General features: G+C 45.9%; 2 protein-coding genes across 4 annotated transcripts in view; one reads left to right on the top strand and one right to left on the bottom strand.

Annotated features, from left to right (window-relative positions):
- LOC141104768 (uncharacterized) overlaps positions 1-24,640 on the bottom strand; it is a 280,800-nt gene that overhangs the window by 226,618 nt on the left and 29,542 nt on the right. The window lies entirely within an intron of this gene.
- LOC141104792 (oocyte zinc finger protein XlCOF7.1-like) overlaps positions 298-24,640 on the top strand; it is a 114,217-nt gene continuing 89,874 nt past the window's right edge. The window contains exons 1-8 of one of the 3 annotated variants that reach the window (XM_073594541.1): positions 306-413; positions 4,042-4,123; positions 15,164-15,273; positions 15,394-15,528; positions 15,617-15,740; positions 15,857-15,954; positions 16,110-16,245; positions 16,946-18,957. In XM_073594541.1, the coding sequence (XP_073450642.1) occupies positions 15,178-15,273; positions 15,394-15,528; positions 15,617-15,740; positions 15,857-15,954; positions 16,110-16,245; positions 16,946-18,351 (1,995 nt within the window). In that variant the 5' untranslated portion in view covers positions 306-413; positions 4,042-4,123; positions 15,164-15,177 and the 3' untranslated portion in view covers positions 18,352-18,957. Of the gene's footprint in view, positions 414-4,041; positions 4,124-15,163; positions 15,274-15,393; positions 15,529-15,616; positions 15,741-15,856; positions 15,955-16,109; positions 16,246-16,945; positions 18,958-24,640 lie in introns of those variants that run through there. The other 2 variants (XM_073594543.1, XM_073594542.1) reach the window with 2 other exon arrangements.

Here is a 24,640-nt window from a genome sequence, read left to right as displayed (position 1 = left end):
ATCATCTAAGCAGTGCCACAGAGTGAAACATTTGAGATTAATTATGACCAACTCCATAAGCAACTTTGCTGCAAAATCAAAGGTGCCAAAACCCCTCCATTCATCCTGATCACTGATATATTTTTCTCTCCCTCCTGGTGGGGGTGGAGATGACCCCATCTGTAAGGATATACAGTACATACACACACAGCACAAGGCTGTATTCACACTACGAGACGTTTCTGGGGGGGCTGCAGTTCCTCTGAGCTCCACAAGGTGGTGATCTTCTCATTTCTACCCAGACAGGAAGACTCTATGGAAGACAGGAAGTGATGTCAGGTACAAACAGGAAGTGATGTCATGTTATAAATAGGAAGTTCCCAAAGTCAGGAGGAAGTGGAGAGGAGACCTCGCTGGAAGTGGCAGCAGAGGAGGTAATAAGATCTTATTTTATATTTACACCCAGTAACCCCCCCGTCATGTTCCGTCCTCTTCCTCCATAGTCACTGTGATGTCTTTTATCTCCAGCAAATGATGATACCCATACTTCCTAATCAAATTTTATTTAAAAAAACAAAAACATATATAGCCCTGTTATAGGGGGAGGTCATATGAAGTCGCCCTCTCTACACAGGCTATGGTGCTAACCTGCAGGTAACCAAATGAGCCAGAGCCTTCGCTAAAGGAAGAGTGGACTATGAATGGTCAGTGCCTCCACCTAGAACATGGCTCCAACTAGGGTTGCCACCTCATCCCTTTAAACCCGAACACGTAGGAATTACATGGGTTCTGAGGCTGATTTAATGCAGATAAGACACCAAGCGAGTTTAATTACAACCTTAAACATCCACAGAACCCGTGTAATTCATATGTGTTCGGTTTTAAAGGGATGAGGTGGCAACTTTAGCTCCAACGAAAGGAGAGATGATCCCTTTCTAGGACAATAACTAGTAACTCACCCAAAATAAGTGACCGCAGTAGTACTAATACACCCAGGATAGATTTCCAAGGCCGGTTTCACACTGGGGCGGTGGGTGCATCGGCGGTAAAACGCCACTATTTTTAGCGGCGCTTTACCGTCGTTTTAGCGGCGGTATTCGGCCGATAGGGGGGGCGCCAGCAGCCACTGCTGGAGACACAGCAGCTGCTGATTCAGGTCGATTTGCAGGTGCTATTTTTAGCGCAATAGCGCCTGCAAAACGACCCAGTGTGAAAGGGGTCTAATGCCGCATACACACGACCGGACTTTCCGTTGGAATGAACTCTGACGGTCTTTCCGACAGAGTTCCACTGAAATGGACTTGCCTACACACGATCACACCAAAGTCTGTTCGTTTAGAACGCGATGACGGGGTGACTAGAAAAAGGAAGTTCAATAGCCAGTAGCCAATGGCTGCCCTTGCGTCGTTTTTGGTCCGTCGGACTAGCATACAGACGAACGGTTTTCCCAATAGGGATTGAGTCCGTCGGAAAGATTTGAAACATGTTCTATTTCTAGGTCCGTCAGAATTTTAGAAAGAAAAAGTCCGATGAGACCCACACGCGATCGGAATGTCCGATGGAATGATTCCATCTGACCTTTTCTGCGTACACGACATAAGAGTAAAGACATTAGACACGTGCAATTCGTTTAGTTCCAGATTCGTTTTTTACCGAATTTAGACAAATTTGTTAATTCGGACATATCCGAATGTCCAAATATTTGGAAATTCGGAAATCCAAAATTAAGAATGAAAATGAGAACGAAGATCCGAAAATCTGAAATAATAACTCACTAATAAATTATAGGTATTGGAATTTCCTTTCAAATTTAGCTGTTAGTCAAAATAAACTTTATCCGAAGTTACAAATTATTCGTAATAATGAATTCCGTATCTAAACGAATGGAATGGAACTAATTAATAATAATAAATAATAATAATAAAAACGTATTAGAGCGCATGCGCGGAGGACTCCAAGATGGCCGCTTGAACCCGGAACTCCGTGTCACCCCCGGCCTAACGGCACACAGAGCTCCCGACTGCGGCCAGCGAGGCAACCCTGGACCACACCACCAGCTGGGGGAACCACCCGGGAACTTTTTCATGCCCAGGGGCTCGGCCAAACGAGATCTTAGGCCACGTTTCAGCCCGTTCCCGGAGCCGCTCGAATCCAAGATGGCGGCCGCAGCAAACTCATGTGCTGACATGGAGGAGGAGGAGGACACAGTGCTTCCAGCTCATGACCCCCCACAGACTCCCCCGGGGCACACAGTGAGGACCCGCCACGGCACCCTCCCCAGCATCCACGGAATCCCTCATAAGTCACACAATGGAGAATTATCTGTTATCCCCCCTGAGGCCTGCTGAGGCCTACTCGGCCGCCCCGCACCACCCTATACAGGGCAGCTCAGATTCCCTTATTAACACTGCGGAACTCTTCAACAAATTGTAAGAATTACTTGACAGAGAACTGACCACCATTGCAGCTAAGATCACAGGGGACATTAAGGCTGATTTCCAAAACCTTGGTGACCGTATAGAAGTCATTGAAACCAAGCTAGACACCACAGTGGCCAGGACCAATCAAAACTGTGACCATATTCATGTCATACAAGAACAACTTGACAATGCTCTGTCCAAACTCGATGATCTCGCGAACAGATCTAGACGATTTAATTTCAGATTGAAGGGGCTCCCGGAGTCCATCACAGACGTCACAGCAGCCGTCCAGGTCTTCTTTAAAGACCTCATTACTGACATTCCACCTCATAAATTGGAACTGGACAGAGCTCACAGGGCCCTGGGCCCTCCGAGAAAGGATGGGGCCCCTAAAGATATTGTGGTGAAGCCGCATTTCTATTTAGGGAAGGAGGAGATCCTGAAAAGTTCTCGCAAGCAAACGCCTCTCCTCTGTCAGAACCATCCGATCCAAATCTTCGCTGACATATCTCCATCAACCATCCAGAGGAGACGGTCACTGAAACCCCTGCTCACGGTCCTCTCGCAGAAGGAGGTTAAATATTGGTGGGCTTTTCCATTTGCTCTCAAATTCGCCTTCACATCCAAGACATACTCCTTCTCCGACCTCCAGGAAGGAGAGAAACTTCTACTGGGACTGCGATTAATCACATTGGGCCCGCCACAAACCCCATTCGGGAGCCACGAAACGCCAAACTCCTTCCAGCCCCATCTCACTGGTGTGGACCTAATCCAACTTCAAGCCTTCCAAGGAAGGATGACCCCCCCTGACACGGAACGAGGACTGAATGGTCACTCTTCCTCTTTCCAAACCTGACCAGGATTTGGACACTTCTCCGTTGATCAATGTACTTTTCCATAGCACCTCCAGAGGGAAAAAGTTATGCTTTTAAAATGTTTTATTTTTGTTGTTTCTCCTCATACCAAGTTAGGTGCCAGTTGACTCTGTTTACAAATATTTTTCATCTTTCCAGGACTGCACCGAGATCGCTATTCTCTAGTTATAGCTAACATAAACAGATTGTCCCCATTTACTGTATCAGGGTCACAGAGTGGGTTTCCCACTCGCCGGGACCTATTTCTGGAGAATTCCCCCCAGACCCCTTCGCAAATGGTTCAAGGACTTCCGTGCATACCCCCCCCCTCCCTGCCCAACCCCCCCCAATACCTACCTTGGCATTCCGTTAATAATCCTCTCACTCCTTCTTACCCCCTCACTCATTTTCACGCTAGTCCAGCTCAGCCTCTTTACTGCATTGGACAAGTTGTAGTCGGACTTTAGGTTTGATTAAAATTTTTGCAAAGGTTTATGTGTTGGTGTGCCTTGGCCGGGGTGATATGTTCATGCACTCCACCTACCCTATGGCTCTGGATTTCCCGAGTCCATTCGGTAGGACCTCGGTCCCTCTAGTGGAGACTGAATCCACTGTATGTTGTGTGGACAGCGAGTTAGGAAACTACTCTTGTCCAATAGAACCCCCAGAGGGTTCTCCCATCCTCCTCTTGACTATTCTTCATCTTCTTTCTTCTTCTAACCTTTTTGTCTTCTTCTTCTTCTTCTTCTTCTTCTTCTTCTTCTTCTTCCCTTTTTGCCGGCCTCCAGGAACCACCTATTGAGACAGCTAATGACTGGGAACGTAACCCTGGCTGGAATGGACACCGGATAAGACCAAAGGATCCCTGAGGTAGGTGACAGGGCAACGATTGCGGGCCATCTCGCTCTGCTCGATGGGGCTGACACCACCACACCCTCTCCTCCCCTGCGGGTTGCTTCTCATAAGAAATATCACATGTGGTAGATGGTATACACATGAGTCATAAACATATGAGCCATAAACAAATGAATGATCAACTCGTAAGTGATAGAAAAAAAGCTAAATGAGATAGAAATAGGGGGGAAAAAAATAGTCCCACAAAGTGACAGTCCATAAATTAACCAAGAAAGAGCAATCATCCATGGAAAGTGCCAGAAAAACGAAGGATTCTCTTCGGTGTCTCTTCACACCCAGATAGGAAAATAAATTGCGCTTACCAGATGGCGATGACTGCTATTACGGCAGTCTCGCCCAGCACAGGGAAATCGGTCTCCCCACAACCTGCTGGGACAGCAACTTCCAGCAGGTGATTCTCGGGGAAATAAAATTAAAAGAATCCATAGTGTAACATGTACAAAAAAAGGGTGGTTTATTAAGAGTAAAAACACACTTACAATACTGCAGTAAGTCAAAGGCGGTGAGATATATCATATATGATGGTCCCGGTGTTACCGTCTATAAGCCTTCACTTCCTAGGTTCATATGTTAGCCCATCCGAAAAAAAACGTGATGACGTCGTAGGCTCCTCCCTATGCGTTTCGTCACGATAGGACGTCATCTGGGGATTGGCCAATAGACATGTGCACACTGAAGTATTTTGTTTCGGAATTTTGTTTTCGTCCGAAAAATACATTTATTTAGTTACTCCCGAAATTAGTTTTTATTTATTTTGTTTCTTTAAAAAATGCATTCCTCCGAAAATCCGAAATAATTAAGGTTGAATCTGTCATTGAAGGCTGATGGTGTCTGTCGAATGTTCTAAGAAGACTCGACGGAGCAGCTAAACTGCACGACGCCGCAATCGTACATTTCCGGTCGAATGTTCCGCCTACAAGCTATAGTAGAAGTCTAATGTTGTATGACTAGCAATAATTATATTTATTAATTATTATTACTAGTCAACCAACATTGAAATTCTTCTAAAGCCTATGGGCGGAGCATCTGACCATAAATGTCCGCTCGCGGCGACTGCTTCGTCAAATCTTCATGTCGAATCTTTATGTCGAATCTTTTCTCTCTATGTCGAATAATCTTGGACTAATAGAGTTAGGTTAGGCACATTCTACCTTTTTTGCTATTGTCTCTATAATGTCGAATCTTTTCTCTCTATGTAGAATAATCTTGGACTAATAGAGCTAAGGTTAGGCACATTCGACCACAGGTTCGATGGACACGGATCGCTATTGTCAGCGTCATGCCGAATCTCCTATCTATATCGAACTGTTGTCGCAACGAAAATAAAGCATTATTTATGTCGGATCTTTCGGTTTTCGGATTCTGCACGTTCGTTATCGTTTATTAAAACGATAACGAAAATACCCGAAATTTGGATAAAAACGAATTCACATGTCTACAATCCAGGCATTCCCAAAAAGTTGACATGGTCCTCCTCCAGGAGACTCCCTTTCCAAGGCGGTAAAGCCCCTTCTTCCTCCATGCAAAATTCCCATTGTTTCTCCTAGCGAATGCTGAGGACAAAACTAGGGGGGTGGAGATCCTAATATCTAAGAATTGCAGGTTCACAACACAACTAGAACACAGGGACCCAGACGGCAGATTTATCCTCATAAAGGGCACGATAGACGACCACCTTTACTCTATCATTTCGTATTATGCACCCAATCGGGCCCAAGCTACTTTTTTTTTTTTTTCAGTCAATGTTCAAAACACTGGGACCCTTATTGGGCGGGAGAGTCATTTTATGGGGGTGATTCAAATACTTCCCTAGATCAAGGTCTGGACAAAACCAGGCCTCCAGGAACACGGCTCCTTCGCCCACCCAGAAGAAGCCTTAAAATAGCTACGTTAATACATCAATATGGTCTAGCTCAAGGATATGCAATTAGCGGACCTCCAGCTGTTGCAGAACTACAAGTCCCATGAGGCGTAGCAAGACACTGACAGCCACAAGTATGACACCCAGAGGCAGAGGCATGATGGGACTTGTAGTTGTGCAACAGCTGGAGGTCCGCTAATTGCATATCCCTGGTCTAGCTGATGCCTGGAGAGAACTTAACCCCACTAAGAGGGATTATACGCACTTCTCCTACCCACACCAGTCCTACGCTAGAATTGACCACATATCTGTCTCTACTTCCAAAACCCCAGACTCGATCAAATCCTCTATAGGAGACACGGTATGGTCTTGACCATTCCATAGTATTTCTATCCCTTAGAAGAAATTCCAACCGCCCCACCCACCTTCATTGGAGACTAAAGGAATCCTTGCTCAGTGACCGAGTAAGGGCCGCTGAAATCGAGAAAAGCTATTGAGGAATACTTGCTCTTCAACACAACTGCGGAGGTCTCTGTGGGGGAGACCCTTTGGGCCGTACACAAGGCTACGATCAGGGGAAAATTGATCCAAATTTCTACTCGGGTGAAAAAGGAACACTGTGTTGATATAGAAAAGCTAGAAAAAGAATTTGATCGTTTATGCAACCTACATAAAACGAGACCCCAAACTGGCTCCCGTAGCTGATTTGGACGCAGCGCGCTTGTCCCTTAACCTCGCCCTCACATCAAAAGCTGAAGAGCATTTACGGCGGAGCCAAGTTTTATCACCAAAGTGACAGAATGGGCCCCATGCTAGACATGTGCGCCGTCAATAAATTTGTTTCGTTTCGTACGAAAATTGATTCGTAATTCGTGTCCGTAAACTTTCTGCAAAATAACGAAAGTTCGTTATGATGAATTTATCATTATGAGGGGCTCCCACCATCCCTGTGCTGTGCTGACTTCCTGGTTTTTTTTTAACCTTTAGGTTTGTTAACTTTTTGTAAAAATAACGAAAGTTCGTTATGATGAATTTATCATTATGAGGGGTTCCCGCCCCCCCTGTGCTGTGCTGACCTCCTCTGATTGGTGAACAAAACACCAGTCACATTTCTGTTAATTTGGATCCAAAATTCGTTAACGAAATTTCGTATAAAATTCGTAAGCATAGAAATTCCCATAGGGTTTCCACCATCCCTGTGCTGAGTTCCCAGGTCTGTACACCCGCTGTGTCCATTATGAGGGGTCCCCACCATCCCTGTGCTGAGATCCCTGGTCTGTACTCCCGCTGTGCCCATTATGAGGGGTTCCCACCATCCCTGTGCTGAGTTCCCGGGTCTGTACACCCGCTGTGCCCATTATGAGGGGTTCCCACCATCCCTGTGCTGAGATCCCTGGTCTGTACTCCCGCTGTGCCCATTATGAGGGGTTCCCACCATCCCTGTGCTGAGATCCCTGCTCTGTACTCCCGCTGTGCCCATTATGAGGGGTTCCCACCATCCCTGTGCTGAGATCCCTGGTCTGTACTCCCGCTGTGCCCATTATGAGGGGTTCCCACCATCCCTGTGCTGAGTTCCCGGTCTGTACACCCGCTGTGCCCATTATGAGGGGTTCCCACCATCCCTGTGCTGAGATCCCTGGTCTGTACTCCCGCTGTGCCCATTATGAGGGGTTCCCACCATCCCTGTGCTGAGTTCCCGGTCTGTACACCCGCTGTGCCCATTATGAGGGGTTCACACCATCCCTGTGCTGAGTTCCTGGGTTTGTACACCCGCTGTGCCCATTATGAGGGGTTCACACCATCCCTGTGCTGAGTTCCCAGGTCTGTACACCCGCTGTGCCCATTATGAGGGGTTCCCACCATCACTGTGCTGAGTTCCCGGGTCTGTACACCCGCTGTGTCCATTATGAGGGGTTCCCACCATCCCTGTGCTGAGTTGCCGGGTCTGTACACCCGCTGTGCCCATTATGAGGGGTTCCCACCATCCCTGTGCTGAGTTCCCCGGTCTGTACACCCGCTGTGCCCATTATGAGGGGTTCCCACCATCACTGTGCTGAGTTCCCGGGTCTGTACACCTGCTGTGCCCATTATGAGGGGTTCCCACCATCCCTGTGCTGTGCTGACTTCCTGGGTTTGTACCCCTGCTGTGCTCATTATGAGGGGTTCCCACCATCCCTGCGCTGTGCTGACTTCCTGGGTTTTTAACTTTTAGGTTCGTTACAATTACGAATGTTCATTAGGAATTTGGTTCCGAAATTCGTAAACGAAATTTCGTACAGAATTCGTTTGCATAAAAATTCATATTTCGGATTCGTACGAATGTACGAATTTCTGGAAATTCGTACGAATTTTCGATTCGTACGAAACTAATCGCACATGTTTACCCCATGCTAGCAGCCAAACTGACACCCACAACTAGACAGCGAACCCCACCTAAAATACGGGTATCAGGCAATCGGCGCACCTTAAACCCAAAACGCATTATGAAAACCTTTCACCGCTTTTATGAGAAACTGTATAGCGCAGGTGAAGAGGATAGTGAGCCCCATATGAATTCATTTCTGAACTCCACTCCCAGAACTAGAAGCCAGACACCATGACATCCTAGAGTCCCCCTATTACAGTGGAGGAAATGATAAATGTCATGAAAAACCTAAAGAAGGGGATCTGCCCCTGGAACAGACAGATTCTCCGTGCCCTATTATAAGACAAGTAGAGTGAGAGTATCACCGCTCCAGGTGGGTCAGATCAAGGTAAAAGGCATCTCCTTCAGTCTAGAAGTTCAGGTGCCGGCAATGCTATGGCAGTTAGACATCAAAGAAATTCTGGACAGCCGCACTCCAAAAGTATTTGCCTTTACGGGTTTCGCACTACAAGGAGTGCTTAGTCATAGCTCATATTAGTAGCACTCCTTGTAGTGCGAAACGCGTAAGTTTGTTCCACTTTGCCGTGACCCGTATTTTGGATGACACCTTATTGAATAAAGGGAAATACTTTTGGAGTGCAGCTGTCCAGAATTTCTTCGATGTCTAACTCCCCATTATAAGACATTTGCACAGACTCTAGCCCAACCCTCACGCGCTTGTTCAATGATAAGACGAAAGGAGACCCCTTAGATAGAAACCTAAATTCAGCTTCCATATCTGTAATTCCTAAACCACATAAGGACCAGGGGGAGGTAGGAAATTACAGGCCCACATATCACTTATAAACAAGGACATGAAAATTCTGACCAAGATCCTAGCAGACCGCATATCCTCTTTTCATCAACCTGTATATTCACAAGGACCAGGTGGGATTCATCCCAGGCAGACAGGGCCCTGACCAAATTTAAAAGGCGATAGATATCATTTCGATACTACAATCAGGGTGGACCCAGGGGATGTGACAGGAAGGGCTACTCCTCTCGCTCCATCTCCAAAAAGCCTTTCGATTCGGTTTCCTGGCCGTACCTATTTAGCATTCTACAAAGCTGGGGGTTTTGGCCAGAGATTCGTGGGCTTAACGACGGCACTTTATTCCCACCCTGAAGCGCAGCTAACACTACAGGGCTACTTACTATTCGGATACCATAAAAATAGCCAGGGGGAACCAGACAAGGGTGCCTGTCACCCCTTATATTCGCGATAGAAACCTTACCAATCGCAATTCGGCCCAACCCAGATATACAAGGGGTTTTATGCAGCCCGCAAGCACACAAATGCGCTTTGTTTGCGAATGATATTCTGCTTTTTCGTAACATCATCAACAACCTCACTCCCGAATGTTTGTAAACTGCTTGATCAATTCTCCAGAGGCTCGGGCTTAGCAGTCGATCTCAACAAATCCCAAATTTTGAATGGTAATCTCCCCTTGCTATGGTAGGAAACCTCCAAAAGTTCCTTCCGATTTGGAATGACTCTCTAAAATCCGATGTCTAGGATTAGAACTCACCCCGAGGGTGGAGCTACTATACTCAGTCAACTCAACCCCCCCAATGTATGAAAAACTTAGCAAGGATCTCACAGGCTGGGCACTTCATGACTTATCCTGGCTAGGGAGACTGAACGCTGCTAAAATGACTTTGAATGAATGAATAAATAATTTGTATAGCGCTGCAAATGCGAACTGAATCGCCTCAAGGAGCTACATCCGTCCTGTGTTGTCCAGCTTCTTAGAAGAGGAAGGTCTTGAGTTTTTTTCTGAAGGCCTGATGGTTTTCTTCCATGCGGATGTAAGTCGGTAGAGCGTTCTATAGCCGTGGTCCTTGGACTGCGAATCTTCGTTCTCCCTTTGATTTGTAGCGGGGTTTGGGAATGAGGAGGAGGTTTTGGTTCGCTGATCGAAGAATGCGATTAGGTGTGTAGTGTTTTATTTTCTTGCATAGGTATTGAGGAACGTTTTCTTGTATGCATTTGTGGGTGAGGCAGAGGATCTTGAATGTGATTCGATTCTTTACGGTTTAGCCAATGTAGGCTCCTCAGGGAAGGGGAGATGGATTCCCGGAGTTTTTTTCCTATTAGCAGTCTTGCCGTCGTGTTTTGGATGATTTGTAAGTGCACAAGCTGATATTGGGGTAGTCCTATGTAGAGGGAGTTTGCGTAGTCAAGTCGGGAATTAATGATTGCTCCAACTACTGCTGCTTTGTCCTTTTCTGGGATGAAGGGGATGAGTCTACGTAGCAGGCGGGGAGATGGTGGGATCCGCTGACTACTGATCCTATTTGTGCATCCATTGACATTTCTGAGTCAAAAATGGCTCAGAGACTCTTGGCTTTGGTGCTTGGAGAGATGGTCTGTCCAAAGATTGTGGAAGGTGTCCATGGGGTCTTAGTTTTGGAATTTTGGTTTGCGTGTAGAAGCAGAAGCTCTGTTTTTGATCCGTTGAGTTTGAGGGAGCTAGCGGTCATCCAGTCATCTATCAAAGTGAGGCAATTTTCTAGTCTCTGATGATGGTCTTTTTGTCCGAAAGTAGAGTTGAGTGTCATCAGCCTATGAGTGGAAGCAGAGGTCCGATTTTCTGATGATTTTGAGGAGTGGGCGAATGTAGATGTTGAAGAGCACTGGTGACAAGGGTGAACCCTGCGGGACTCCACGAGAGATTGCACGGGTTTCAGAGGTGAAAGCTCCTAGTTTCACTGTCTGAGAACAATTTCCTAAGAAGGATGCGAACCATTGTAGATCTGAATCTGTGACTCCTGCTACTTCTGTGAGGCGGATGAGTAGAGTATTGTGGTCCACTGTATCGAACGCTGCACTGAGGTCCAACAGTACCAGGAGACATGATTTTCTGCTCCCCAAATCACTATATCTTTTTCGTGCACTACCAATTTTGATCAGAAAAGATCACTTGAGGACATTTCAAAGCAAAATGATAAAATTCATTTGCGGCTCCTCAGGTCATCGTTTATCGAGGAAAGTGCTGTACAGACCAAGGAAGCGGGGAGGGCTGGGGGCCCCAAATCTCCTGTGGTATTACCATGCGGCTAGATTGGCACAATTGTCAATTATCTACTAGAAGAGCCTGATTGGGTGCAGATAGAGAGGCAAGCTGGACCAACGCACGCTTTAGGCTTCCTCCTCTGGTGCCCAGTAAAAGATCGCCCTCCTATTATGTCCCCTGTGCTCTCTAATTCCATCTCACTGTGGGACAGTCTGAAAAATACACCCGTCGCTGACATCGGACATGACACCTCTAGCACATATATTTTTCATAACCCCAAATTCCCACCGGGCAAGAATATCAAAGCCTTTAGCTGGTTGTTGGATAAAGGACTATACCACATTGGATGCTACTTAATTCCCCGGGGCCCGCTCTCGCTTATGCCGTGCACACGGGCGGACTTTTCGACCGGACTGGTCCGACGGGACAAATCCGTCAGCTTTGCAGGAACACAAAATCCATCCCTTCCTCCCCAGTCAGAATGGAACCCTGCCTTGTTTACATGGGCAGAGCTCTGTTCTGAGTCTCTACCCCGACGATCTGCGGGTGCCTGCAGACATCAAGTGCCCGGCACCCGCAGATCGGCTTCTGCCTGGAATAATCACATGAGAAGCAAAATGATACCCCATCTCCACTACCAATATGATGATCTATGAACTGTGATCTGATGCTCTAGGCAGGACGTTCAGGCCCCAAAATGCAGTACTTAATTCAGAAAAGGGCTGGCGACTTGGATGCTCTTGAATAAAAGTCCTTTATTGGCTTACATGGGTACAAGCTACGTTGACGCGTTTCGGCTAAGAAGTTTTCATCAAAGCACAGAGCAGAGAGGGGGGCATTTCCGTAATTTACCTGTCACTGGCCTCAGACGACTCCAAGCTCCCATACATGTTGACCTGGGGGAAAGAGGCCCACATCAACTGGAGCATAGACACTTCACTCTCCCACTTCCTTCTCCCCGCTTTCTTTTTATTTATCCCCGTGTTTGTCACTTTTTTGTATTTTTTTTTTGTTTGGTTTTGTCACAGTGTGATGAGTAGGGTGTGGGTCCTCGGGCCTACTCTGAAAGTCTTGGGATGGGGGTGGACAAAGGCCTTTTGGCTTAGTTCGCCCTCTCTCATGGGGTCTCCCTTCGGGGGGGGAGTCCCACCTAGTACTTGGGTGGGTCTGTTTCGGCAGACCTTCCAGAGAACGGGGGTCCGTCTGGTTTCGGTCAGATGGTCCCATGTGAAGTACCTCAGTCCCCGTCTGGAGCCTAATGGCCCGGGGGGATCAGGGTAAGGTCCTTCCCTAGTGGAGGATCAGTGTAACACCCGTTGCACGTTTTTGTGTTTTGCTCTTTATGTGTGTGCACTTTTTTGGCACCGGGTGGAAGTTTTTGGGTGTGTTTTGCACGCCACTGGCTTTTAAAAAAAAACAAAAAAACTTGGCACAACAATGTTGTAACGACACCCCGAGTATGAAAGGGGTTAAAGTCGTTTAGGACATTCCATACCCAAACACAAAGGCAGCCGAACAAGGAACCTATACAATTAATTCTCCCCCAAGTACGAGACGAGGCTCTGTCTTGAGGTTCAAGCAGGAATGAATCTCTATTCAAACACATGTTATACAGATCCCACTTCAAAACACTTCTCCCCACCCTTGGAAAACAGGGCGGGTTAAACTGTCCAATGACATTGTTTGAATCTCTATTCAAACACATGTTATACAGATCCCACTTCAAAACACTTCTCCCCACCCATGGAAAACAGGGCAGGTTAAACTGTCCAATGACAATGGACACACAGGTCAGGTGTGTTTAACTTCTCATCAGTAAACAGTCTTAGCAGGGGGGGGCTGCTGGAGGAATCCCCCCTCCCTCCATAGAGATAAACTTCCCATAATCCAAGGCAGACAGACACAATAGAACATTGGAATACAGCCCCACCCCAAACTAGCACAGCAAATAGTACACAACACATTGAGACAGCACACATTATATATACATATATACAGCATTGAGTCTGACTAGCACAGATCATAGTGGGGTTCTCATTCACCCTGTGCCCCTATTAGTGACTCCCGTCACAATGGCATATCCAGGGTCCCCAGAGTCTGTGTGTCTTGGGGGACATGGACCTGAATCTAAAGTAACACCACCTCCAGGGTCCCCAGGCATATACCTCACAAAGATCACCGTTGCCCCAAATGCCAGGGCCCATAATCGGTGCAAATCACGGCTTGAACTATCTTGCTTTGCATGTAATGAGTCTCTATCATATATTAGTTTCACCTTTTAAGTTGCATTAGTGAAATAAATGAACTTTTGCTTGATATTCTAATTTTTCAAGTATCACGTGTGTGTGTGTGTGTGTGTGTATATAGAGTGTCGTTACAATTACTTTCTGCTATAAAACGTATCCAATTAAAAAAATTAAATTTCTTCATAACTTAAGGCCAAAATGTATTTTGCTACACATTTAAAAAAAATAATAAATCCCAATCAGTGTATATTGATTGGTTTACGTGAACGTTATAGCACCTACAAACGATGGTATCTATACTGGAATTTTTTTATACCAGTAATGGTGGCGATCAGCGACTTCTGGCGGGACCGCGATATTGCGGCGGACAATTGGAAATGGACTGACGCTTTGTGGGAGCCAGTGACACTAATGCGGTGATCAGTGCTAATACTATGCACTGTCACTATACTAATGACACTGGCTGGGAAGGGGGTTAAACATCTAGGGGCGATCAAAAGGGCGATAAATGTGTGCCTAGTCAGTGTTTGTGTTTGCTATGTGTGCTGCTTTTACTATAAAATGGATTTTATTCCCTTGCTTTGCAGGAACACAAAATCCATCCCTTCCTCCCCAGTCAGAATGGAGCTCTGCCTTGTTTACATGGGCAGAGCTCCGTTCTGAGTCTCTTCCCTCGACGATCAGCGGGTGCCTGCAGACATCAAGTGCCCGACACCCGCAGATCGGCTTCTGCTGGGAAAAAAACACAGGATAAGCGGGCCTGTGCACGTCTGCCCCCCGCAGGCGGAAGTGCAGGATTGCATATATATATATATATATATATATATATATATATAGTGTATTTTGGGGGACCTTGTAGGGGTCTGTGTACTGTTTTTCATAGCTGTCATTGGTTATATAGGGGAAGGGTGGAGACAACATTGCCCCAATATGGCCACCTGTTGGGTAGGATGGTGGCACCTGTTGGTTCCAGGTGTGAAGAGATTTCATGCCTAGGAACCAAAGTGTGAATCATTCCGATAAAGGCTGGTGGTTTCCAACCTGAATGACCTCACAGCTCCTTCTCCCAATCTCCCTTCATCTGGAGTCAGCACATGCTATGACATCACACTGACTCTACAGTGGCCTCATATCAATGCTTGAGAGCAAAACCATTCAAGAAAGCAGAAGAAGGATCCTCTTCATTGTTCCTTGTCTGCAGATTTAATACTAAAAAAAAAAAAACATGAGTCCTGAAAGAAAACACATCCAACATAGGAAATGAAAATTTGAGATCAAGGAGGCCAAAATGTAAGAGTCTCCTGGACCCCAAGAGTCATAACAAACACTAAACATTCCAGATCCAATATGTTCCCACTGTCATAGTTCCTAAATACATACTGACCTTCATATTACCTCCTCATCCTATTATTGTACAACCACCACCAACCCAGATAATTCTCTGTTATCAATGTGATCTGTCTACAGGGAAGCCTTTATAGATGACGGCAAGAATGAAGATGGAGGAGGATCTGAGTCACATGACTGAGAGGATACTAACCCTCACCCTGGAGATCATCTACCTGCTGACCGGAGAGGTGAGGAGGATTCTGGGAGGTCACATGACATCACTCTTATCTCTATTAATAAAACACAGACCTGAGGTGAGGAGGATTCTGGGATTCTAACATGATATTCTTATTGGTTTCTCAATACAGAGTTTTGCTCTTCTGAAGTCAGGTGATCATATGACCATCACAGTGCTTCCATGTGACTCACTAAAACCTGAGAGACCCAACATGGAGAAGATTCTAGAAGTCACCAAGAAGATGATGGAGCTGCTGACAGGAGAGGTGAGGAGGATTCTGGGAATTCTGGGACATTATCCAGTAACAGACAAGGGATGTGTCTGGATGGTGACTGTATCATTGTGTGTGTCAGGTTCCTATAAGGTGTCAGGATGTCACTGTCTATTTCTCCATGGAGGAGTGGGAGTATTTAGAAGGACACAAGGATCTCTACAAGGACGTCATGATGGACAATCAGTCGCCCCTCACATCACCGGGTAAGAGGAGACTTTATTGTAAAGGAGAGAGCAGTACGGAGGGTCCACCTAGATCCCCCATCATCTGATAAACACATAGAAACAATGTATTCAGTCAGTGTGTGTGTTTCCTACAGATGGATCCAGTAATGGGAACCCACCAGAGAGATGTCCCCGTCCTCTGTATTCCCGGGATTCCACACAGGAAGGTCACAACTACACAAAACATGATCAGGTCGGTGGAGTTGAGGGTCGGGAACATAAAGTGATTGAACACTCTGACATGTGGAGACGATGTGTGGACTCTACAAGATGATATTTTCTATGTGATCTCACATCATAAATACTTCTATGTTACAGATGTTATTTTCTGCCATTCTGTTGGTTTAGGGTGAAGATCTGATGAACATGAAAGTTGAGGGTGAAGTAGAAGAGACGTATGCGAGGGATGATCAGCAATATACGGAGGAGGCTGGAATGACGAGGACATTCAAAGAGGAGGACACTCCTACAGAGATCAGCACAGGTGAGCCATAATATATTCTTCTCTTATATCTGCTCTGTTACTGCACACTGATTGGTCCAGAGAAGAGCAGAAGCTGTGATATCAGCCAATAATAGGTTGGTAGTGGTCACCTCCCTGTACTGATACCTGTCCTGGGGTTCAGCATTATATTGTGTGTCACTCCTAGTAACAGTAGCACAGATATGATAGCACAATTTGAGACTTTCTTAGGTTGGTCTCTCTTCTTCCAGCAGACTTATAGCTAAATGTTCCCATAAAACTTTATTACCAATCTTGTTGGGAAGAAAAGTAAGAAGTAACCTTTCCAGGAAAAAATACTGCAAGCTTCCTCCAGTTCTGTATGTCACCAGAAGCCTAGGCCTATGGTCACTTGATCTATGGTAAAGGGTCTACAAGTCTGACCTTTGACCCTCTTGTCTATCAGAGATCACATGACCCAGTGGCTAGGCTTGTAGTTGTGTAAAGAGCATGGACCTCCCAGTCCCCATTGGTTCCTGCTCTTCTGACAAGGCTGTGTAAATGTAGAAGTGATCTGGGAGGAGGACCAAAGGCCCTTTGACTGAAGAGGGGAAGAGTCCCAGCTGGTTGGGACATCCACAGAGAACATCTCCTCACTCATATCTACCTGATCCAGATGGAATCTTGATGGAAGTGAACTAACCCTCTCATATCTATTGATGATGTTTTTATATTTTTCCAGGACACGCCATGGAGAAACCCTCAAAGGATCGTCTCACTTTATCTCCAGGTTGTAAAATGGAAGATGAGGACATCACAGGAGATTGTGGAGGAGAAAAGACAATGAGCTCCACTATGGATGGTGGACTTCACAGTGTGGATAGACCATGGAATCCCTCTGACTCTGAGCAACCTCGTACTGTGAGGGATGGTGCCGGAATTCAGGGGCAGAAGAAATTTTCCTGTCCTCAATGTGGGAAAGGCTTTAACAAACAACTAAGTCTCACTGTACATCAGAGATCCCACACGGGTGAAAAGCCATATCCCTGCCCTGAGTGCGGGATTTGTTATACACGCAAATCAGAACTTGTTATACATAAGATATCTCACAAAGGTCAGAGGCCATTTTGCTGCCGTGAGTGCGGGAAATGTTTTTCACAGACGTCCGATCTTACTAGACATCTGAGAAGCCACATGAAAGAAAAGCCATATTCCTGTCCCGAGTGTGGAAAAAAATTTTCACGAAAGTCCTCTCTTACCATGCACCAGTTATATCACACGGGTGCGATGCCGTATTCCTGCCCTGAGTGTGGTAAATGCTTTCCACGACAGTTCAGTCTTAATAAACATCAGATATGTCACACGCAGGAAAAGTTGTTTTCCTGTCCTGAGTGCGGGAAAAGTTATCCCCGGAAATCAGAACTTGTTGTACATAAAAGATCTCACACAGGAGAGAAGCCATTTTGCTGCCCCGAGTGCGGAAAATGTTTTCCACAAACTTCCAGTCTTTCCAAACATCTGATATTGCATACGGGGGTGAAGGCGTATTCCTGCCCCGAGTGTGGAAAACATTTTTCACAAAAGTCCCAACTTAAGGTACACCAGATATGTCACACGCAGGAAAAGGTGTTTTCCTGTCCCGAGTGCGGGAAATGTTATTCACGGAAATCAGAACTTGTTCGGCATCTAAATGCGCACACGGGCGAGAAACCGTATTCCTGCCCTGAGTGCGGGAAATGTTTTTCAGAGAAGTCCAAGCTTACCATTCATCTGAGGTCACACACGGGTGACAAGCCGTTTTCCTGTCCTGAATGTGGGAGATCTTTTTCACGAAAGTCTAATCTTACCAGTCACCTGAGGTCGCACACGGGTGAGAAGCCATATTCCTGCCCTGAGTGTGGTAAATGCTTTTCACGAAAGTCAAGTCTTACTGAACATCAGATCTCTCACACACAGGAAAAAGTCTTTTGCTGTCCTGATTGCGGGAAATGTTATCCAAGGAAAACAGATCTTGTTGAACATCAAAAATCTCACACAGAGGAGAAGCCGTATTCCTGCCCTGAGTGTGGGAAATGTTTCTTATCGAAAGCAGAACGTGTTATACATCAAAGATCTCACATGGAGGGAGAAGCCTCTTTGTTGCCCTGAGTGTGCGAAATGCTTTTCACAGAAGGCCAATCTTACCAAACATCAGGTACAGGCAGTCCCCAAGTTACGAACGGGTTAGGGACTGCCGGTTTGTTCGTAATTCGGAAGCGGATGCGCAGAACGGCAGAGACAGCGTTTTCCGATGTTCTGTCAAGTAGTCGCGCATGTGCAGACGTCGTTTTCCGAGGTGCCCGCCGTCGAAAAGAACGCCACGCCGTCTCCTGTTTGCAAGTAGGAGTCGTTCGCAAGTCGGAGGTTCGTAACTCGGGGACTGCCTGTATTGCACACGGGGGAGAAGCCGTATTCCTGTCCTGAGTGTGACAAATGTTTTTCCACAAAAGTCTCATCTTAATGAACAGCAGAAATGTCACGCTGGGGAAAAGATGTTTTCCTGTCCTGAGTGCAGGAAATGTTATTCACGGAAAGCCGACTTTGTTAACCACTTGACAACCGGGCACTTAAACCCCCTTCCTAACCAGACCAATTTTCAGCTTTCAGCGCTCTCACACTTTGAATGACAATTACTCAGTCATGCAACACTGTACCCATATGAAATGTTTGTCCTTTTTTTTCACACAAATAGAGCTTTCTTTTGGTGGCATTTAATCACCGCTGGGTTTTTTTATTATTTGTGCTATGAATGAAAAAAGACCGAAAATTCTGTAAAAAAAAAAAATATATACTTTTCTTTGTTTCTGTTATAAAATTTTGCAACTTAAGAATCTTTCTTCATAAATGTTGGCCAAATTTTATACTGCTACATATCTTTGGTAAAAAGAATCCAAATCGGTGTATAATATTTGGTCTTTGTGAAAGTTATAGAGTCTATAAACTATGGTGCCAATCACTGAAAACTGATCACACCTGAAGTACTGACGGCCTCATCTCATTTCTTGAGACCCTAACATGCCAGAACAGTACAAATACCCCCTAAATGACCAATTTTTGGAAAGTAGACATTCCAAGGTATTTAGAAAGAGTCATGGTGAGTTTTTTGAAGTTGTAATTTTTTCCACAATTCTTTGCAAAACCAAGATTTTTTTTTTTGTTTTTTGTTTTTTTCACAAAAGTGTCATATTATCAGGTTTCTCACACACAGCATATGCATACCACAAGTTACACCCTAAAATACATTCTGCTACTCCTCCTGAGTATGGCGATACCACATGTGTGAGACTTTTACAAGCCTGACCACATACAGAGGCCCAAAATTGAGGGAGCACCTTCAGGCATTCTAGGGGCATAGATTACACATATAATTTATTGACTACCACACTTTTGAAAGTCCTGGAGCATCAGGACAATGGAAACTCCCCAAAAATGACCCCATTTTGGAAAGAAAACAACGTATAATGTACGAGGCATATCAAGTCTTTTGAACATGTAATTTTTTTCTACAAGTTTTTGGAAATTGTGAAAAGTAAATGAAAACGCATTTTTTTTTTTTTTTTTTTACACAAAGTTGTCCATTTATATTTCTAACACATAGCATGTACATACCAAACATTAAACCCCAAAATAGATTCTCCTGCTCCTCCTGAGTATGGCGATACCACATATGGGAGACTTTTCCACAGCCTGGTCACATACAGAGGACCAACATTGAGGGAGCGCCCTCAGGCGTTCTAGGGGCATAAATTACATATATTATTTCTTGACTACCTCTTACACTTTCGAAGGCCCTGGAGCATCAGGACAATGGAAATTCCCCAAAAATGACTCCATTTTGGAAAGAAAACAACCCAACGTATAATCTATGAGGCATATCGAGTCTTTTGAACATGTCATTTTTTCCTACAAGTTTTTGGAAAATGTGGAAAGAAAATAAAAACGCGTTTTGTTTTTTTACACAAAGTTGTACAATGTTTCTAACACATAGCATGTACATGGCAAAAATTACAACCCAAAATAGATTATCCTACTCCTCCTGAGTACGGCGATACCACATGTGTGAGACTTTTACACAGCCTGACCACATAGAGAGGCCCAACATGCAGGGAGCACCGTCAGGTGTTCTAGGGGCATAAATGTCAAATCTAATTTGACTACCTATTACACTTTGAGGCACTGTAGTGGCATGGATGTGAACTGATGTGGCATGGATGGGGATGGCTAAGCATGGTTGAGCCATGAATTGGGATGGCTGAGTATGGCTGGGTGGGTAATACTGAGGATGGATGGATGAGTATGGCTGAGTATAGGTGGCTGAGCATGGATAGATGAGAATTGCTGAGGATGGATGAGTATTGCTGAGTATGGATGGATGCATGGATGAGTATTGCTGAGTATGGACGAGTATTTCTGTGCATGGATGAGTATGGATGGATGAGTATTTCTGAGCATAGATGGGATGGATGGATAAGTACTTCTAAGCATGGATGGATGAGTATTGATGAGTATGGATGGGATTGTTTGCGTACTTCTGAGTATGGATGAATGAGTACTTCTGTGAGCATGGATGGGATAGATGGATGAGTACTTCTGTGAGCATGGATGGGATGGATGCTTCTGTGAGCATGAATGGGATGGATGAGTACTTCTGTGAGCATGGATGGCTGGATTGGGCACAGAGCAGCGCTGTGGGCACTACACATCCAGCTCACAGCGCTGCAGCATTTGATCTCTCCCCTCTCCCCTCACACTGTACCAATAGGTATGGGGAGGGGAGAGAGGAACCGGACGTGACGCCGGTTTGTTTAGAAGTGATCACTCCGTCATCTGACGGAGCGATCACGTGGTAAACTGACGCTGTATGCGGCCATTTACCGCGATGCGCCGGGTCCGGTCACGCATGTTCCCGGGGGCGCGGGAGCAGGATTCTGGGAGGACGTCCATGGACACCCACCAAGAATAAGCCGACCGCACTGTAGCCGTATTTCAGCAAAGTGAGTTTCCCCATAAGAATCAATGGAAACTCAGATAATTTGTTCCACGGTGACTGCTGATGTATGCAGTACTGTATGTGGCCAGAGATGCAGGGGCGCCTGAGAGACACGGGAACGGAGTGACTCCGAGCGTCACCGGCGCCCCCGCACCTCTGACCAAATGCGGTACTGTACACCCCAGCGGCTTGAATCCTGCTTGTCTTGCGAGACAACGCACGCAAATTGAGTCAGGATTAGAAAAAAATTTAATTGCTCAGATCGTGAAACACTCGTAAACTGCGTTGCTCGCAATCTGAGGTTTCACTGTACAAAACTTACACAGGGAAGAAGCTGTTTTCCTGCCCTGGATGCGGGATAAGTTTATCATTGAAGTCTTGTCTTACTAAATATCTGAGAACCACCACACAAGCCTCAAAGGTGTTCCGAGTGCGGGAAATGTCTTCTATATGAATCATATTTTGCCGTACATCAGAGATCTCACACCGGGAAGAAGCTCACCTTGATCTACACTTTAGAAAACACGTGGCTGAGATCACTAAAGTGAAATCATCCCAGTTACCTCCACTTTGTCCATGGCCTCATTTAAAGTCCCAAACTTCCCACTTGAATTTATTAAATATCTGAGAACCCCCATACAAACCTTGAAGGTGTCCTGAGTGCAGAAAATGTCTTCTATATGAATCATATTTTGCCGTACATCAGAGATCTCACACCGGGAAGAAGCACACCTTGATCTACACCTCAGAAAACACGTGGCTGAGATCACTAAAGTGAAATCAGAGATCACTAAAGACTTCAAAGTTCTGTCTGACCTCCACTACTAAAAGAGAGAGAAGGAGGGGGCGTCACTGCTGGTTGGGTCCCTCTAGGAGAGAGAAGGAGGGGGTGTCACTACTGGTTGGGTCCCTCTAGGAGAGAGAAGGAGGGGGTGTCACTGCTGGTTGGGTCCCTCTAGGAGAGAGAAGGAGGGGGTGTCACTGCTGGTTGGGTCCCTCTAGGAGAGAGAAGGAGGGGAGGTCACTGCTGGTTGGGTCCCTCTAGGAGAGAGAAGGAGGGGGCGTCACTGCTGGTTGGGTCCCTCTAGGAGAGAAGGAGGGGGTGTCACTGCTGGTTGGGTCCCTCTAGGAGAGAGAAGGAGGGGGTGTCACTGCTGGTTGGGTCCCTCTAGGAGAGAGAAGGAGGGGGTGTCACTGCTGGTTGGGTCCCTCTAGGAGAGAGAAGGAGGGGGTGTCACTGCTGGTTGGGTCCCTCTAGGAGAGAGAAGGAGGGGGTGTCACTGCTGGTTGGGTCCCTCTTGGAGAGAGAAGGAGGGGTTGTCACTGCTGGTTGGGTCCCTCTAGGAGAGACAAGGAGGGGGTGTCACTGCTGGTTGGGTCCCTCTAGGAGAGAGTAGGAGGAGGTGTCACTGCTGGTTGGGTCCCTCTAGGAGAGAGAAGGAGGGGTGTGTCACTGCTGGTTGGGTCCCTCTAGGAGAGAGTAGGAGGAGGTGTCACTGCTGGTTGGGTCCCTCTAGGAGAGAGAAGGAGGGGTGTGTCACTGCTGGTTGGGTCCCTCTAGGAGAGAGAAGGAGGGGGTGTCACTGCTGGTTGGGTCCCTCTAGGAGAGAGAAGGAGGGGGTGTCACTGCTGGTTGAGTCCCCCTAGGAGAGAGAAGGAGGGGGTGTCACTGCTGGTTGGGTCCGTCTAGCAGCGTAGTCTGATCTTCAGGAGGGGGTTCAAAGGAAGACATCATGGTGAGAGAGGAGCTAGATATTGCTAGATATTGCTAGAGGATGAAGAGAAGGGGAGATCAGACTACATGACAGAACTTACAAATTAAATGCAGCCATAATCAGCCTGACATTTTCAGATGTAACATTTCATATTTACCCAATGAAAATGCATATATATTAACACATATGTTTTAGTTTGAGGTAAATGAAGATTAAACGTTTGCCTTCCAAAATGTTCTTCTCTTTTCCTTTATTCCTTTTTCTAACACTACAAGTAAGGCCCATCCTGTAGGTTTTAGTTTTAGTCTTAATCTTGTGTCTTAGTCGTTTGATTTTACCGGCTTGTACTTGTTGGAACAGCCGACTCTCCCCCTTCTCATAAATCTCAGGACGTCTGTAGTAGACTCCAATGATAGGTCCATCAGTTCATAGACCCATCTATCATTCCACCCGTAATTCCTCCTCCGCACCACCACCACCTCCAACCACAAGATCATCTTTCTTCCTCACTTTCACATCACATCTAACATAGAGAAACCCCCCTCCGTCTTTCTATGTCCCGTGTCCCTCTAAACAAGAGGATCAGCATGAATACAAACAGCCCAGTCTTGTGAGGAGTCAAGCTGTGTTTCTGGAACACTGACCACATCTCCAACCACAAGATCATCTTTCTTCCTCACTTTCACATCACATCTAACATAGAGAAACCCCCCTCCGTCTTTCTATGTCCCGTGTCCTTCTAAACAAGAGAATCAGAATCAGCATGAATACAAACATGTGAAAATATATTACTAAATATAAACTCGCGCTGATGGAAACAACTAAGTGATAATGAAATGCAGCTGCTGTAGACAAGGTGCTAATCACTTGGATAAATGTGGATAAAAAAATACAGCGCTCGCAACACACAATATAAGTGAAATCAACAAAAAAGTCCAAATAAAAATCCAAATAAATGCAACTGAAGTGTTAGTCCACATTGAAGTAGGTGCAAAATGCTTCACAAACTTGCAGGAGTACAGTGACACCCCCTTTTGCATCCCCACTCACCAGAACAGGACGACCCCCAGCTTTGCAGTCCAGGGGTCACTTCAGGCTTGTAAATGGTATCCCACACACGTGGATGGTGTCAAAACATTAGATGGTGGATCGGTGTAAACATCAGATGATAGATTCCAATAGGAGGCTCACAACAGGATATACAGGCACCCAGAAATGAAAAGAGGATGGACTAATAGTGAAGTACTGTTATAAAATGCACATAGAGATCGGTACTTACAAAAAGACGGTTAAAAACAGGCATGGATATAGAGCTGTAGATACAGGAAGAAGCCGTTCATAGCGTGCGTTCCACAGACCGGAAGTGACATCAAACCAGGACATTATGGCCCATCCTGTAGGTTTTAGTTTTAATCTTGTGTCTTAGTAGTTTGGTTTTACCGGCTTGTACTTGTTGGAACAGCTGACCCTCCGCCTTCTCATAAATCTTTGGTCGTCAGTAGTAGACTCCAATGATAGGTCCATCAGTTCATAGACCCATCTATCATTCCTCCCGCAATTCCTCCTCCGCACCATCACCACCTCCAATCACAAGATCATCTTTCTTCCACACTTTCACATCACATATAACATAGAGAAACCCCCTTCCATCTTTTCTATATCTCGTGTCCCTCTAAACAAGAGGATCAGCATG

The sequence above is a fragment of the Aquarana catesbeiana genome, linkage group LG08 (assembly GCF_042186555.1).
Source record: "Aquarana catesbeiana isolate 2022-GZ linkage group LG08, ASM4218655v1, whole genome shotgun sequence".
Classification (NCBI taxonomy): domain Eukaryota; kingdom Metazoa; phylum Chordata; class Amphibia; order Anura; family Ranidae; genus Aquarana; species Aquarana catesbeiana.
This window is presented reverse-complemented; position numbering and strand designations above follow the sequence as displayed.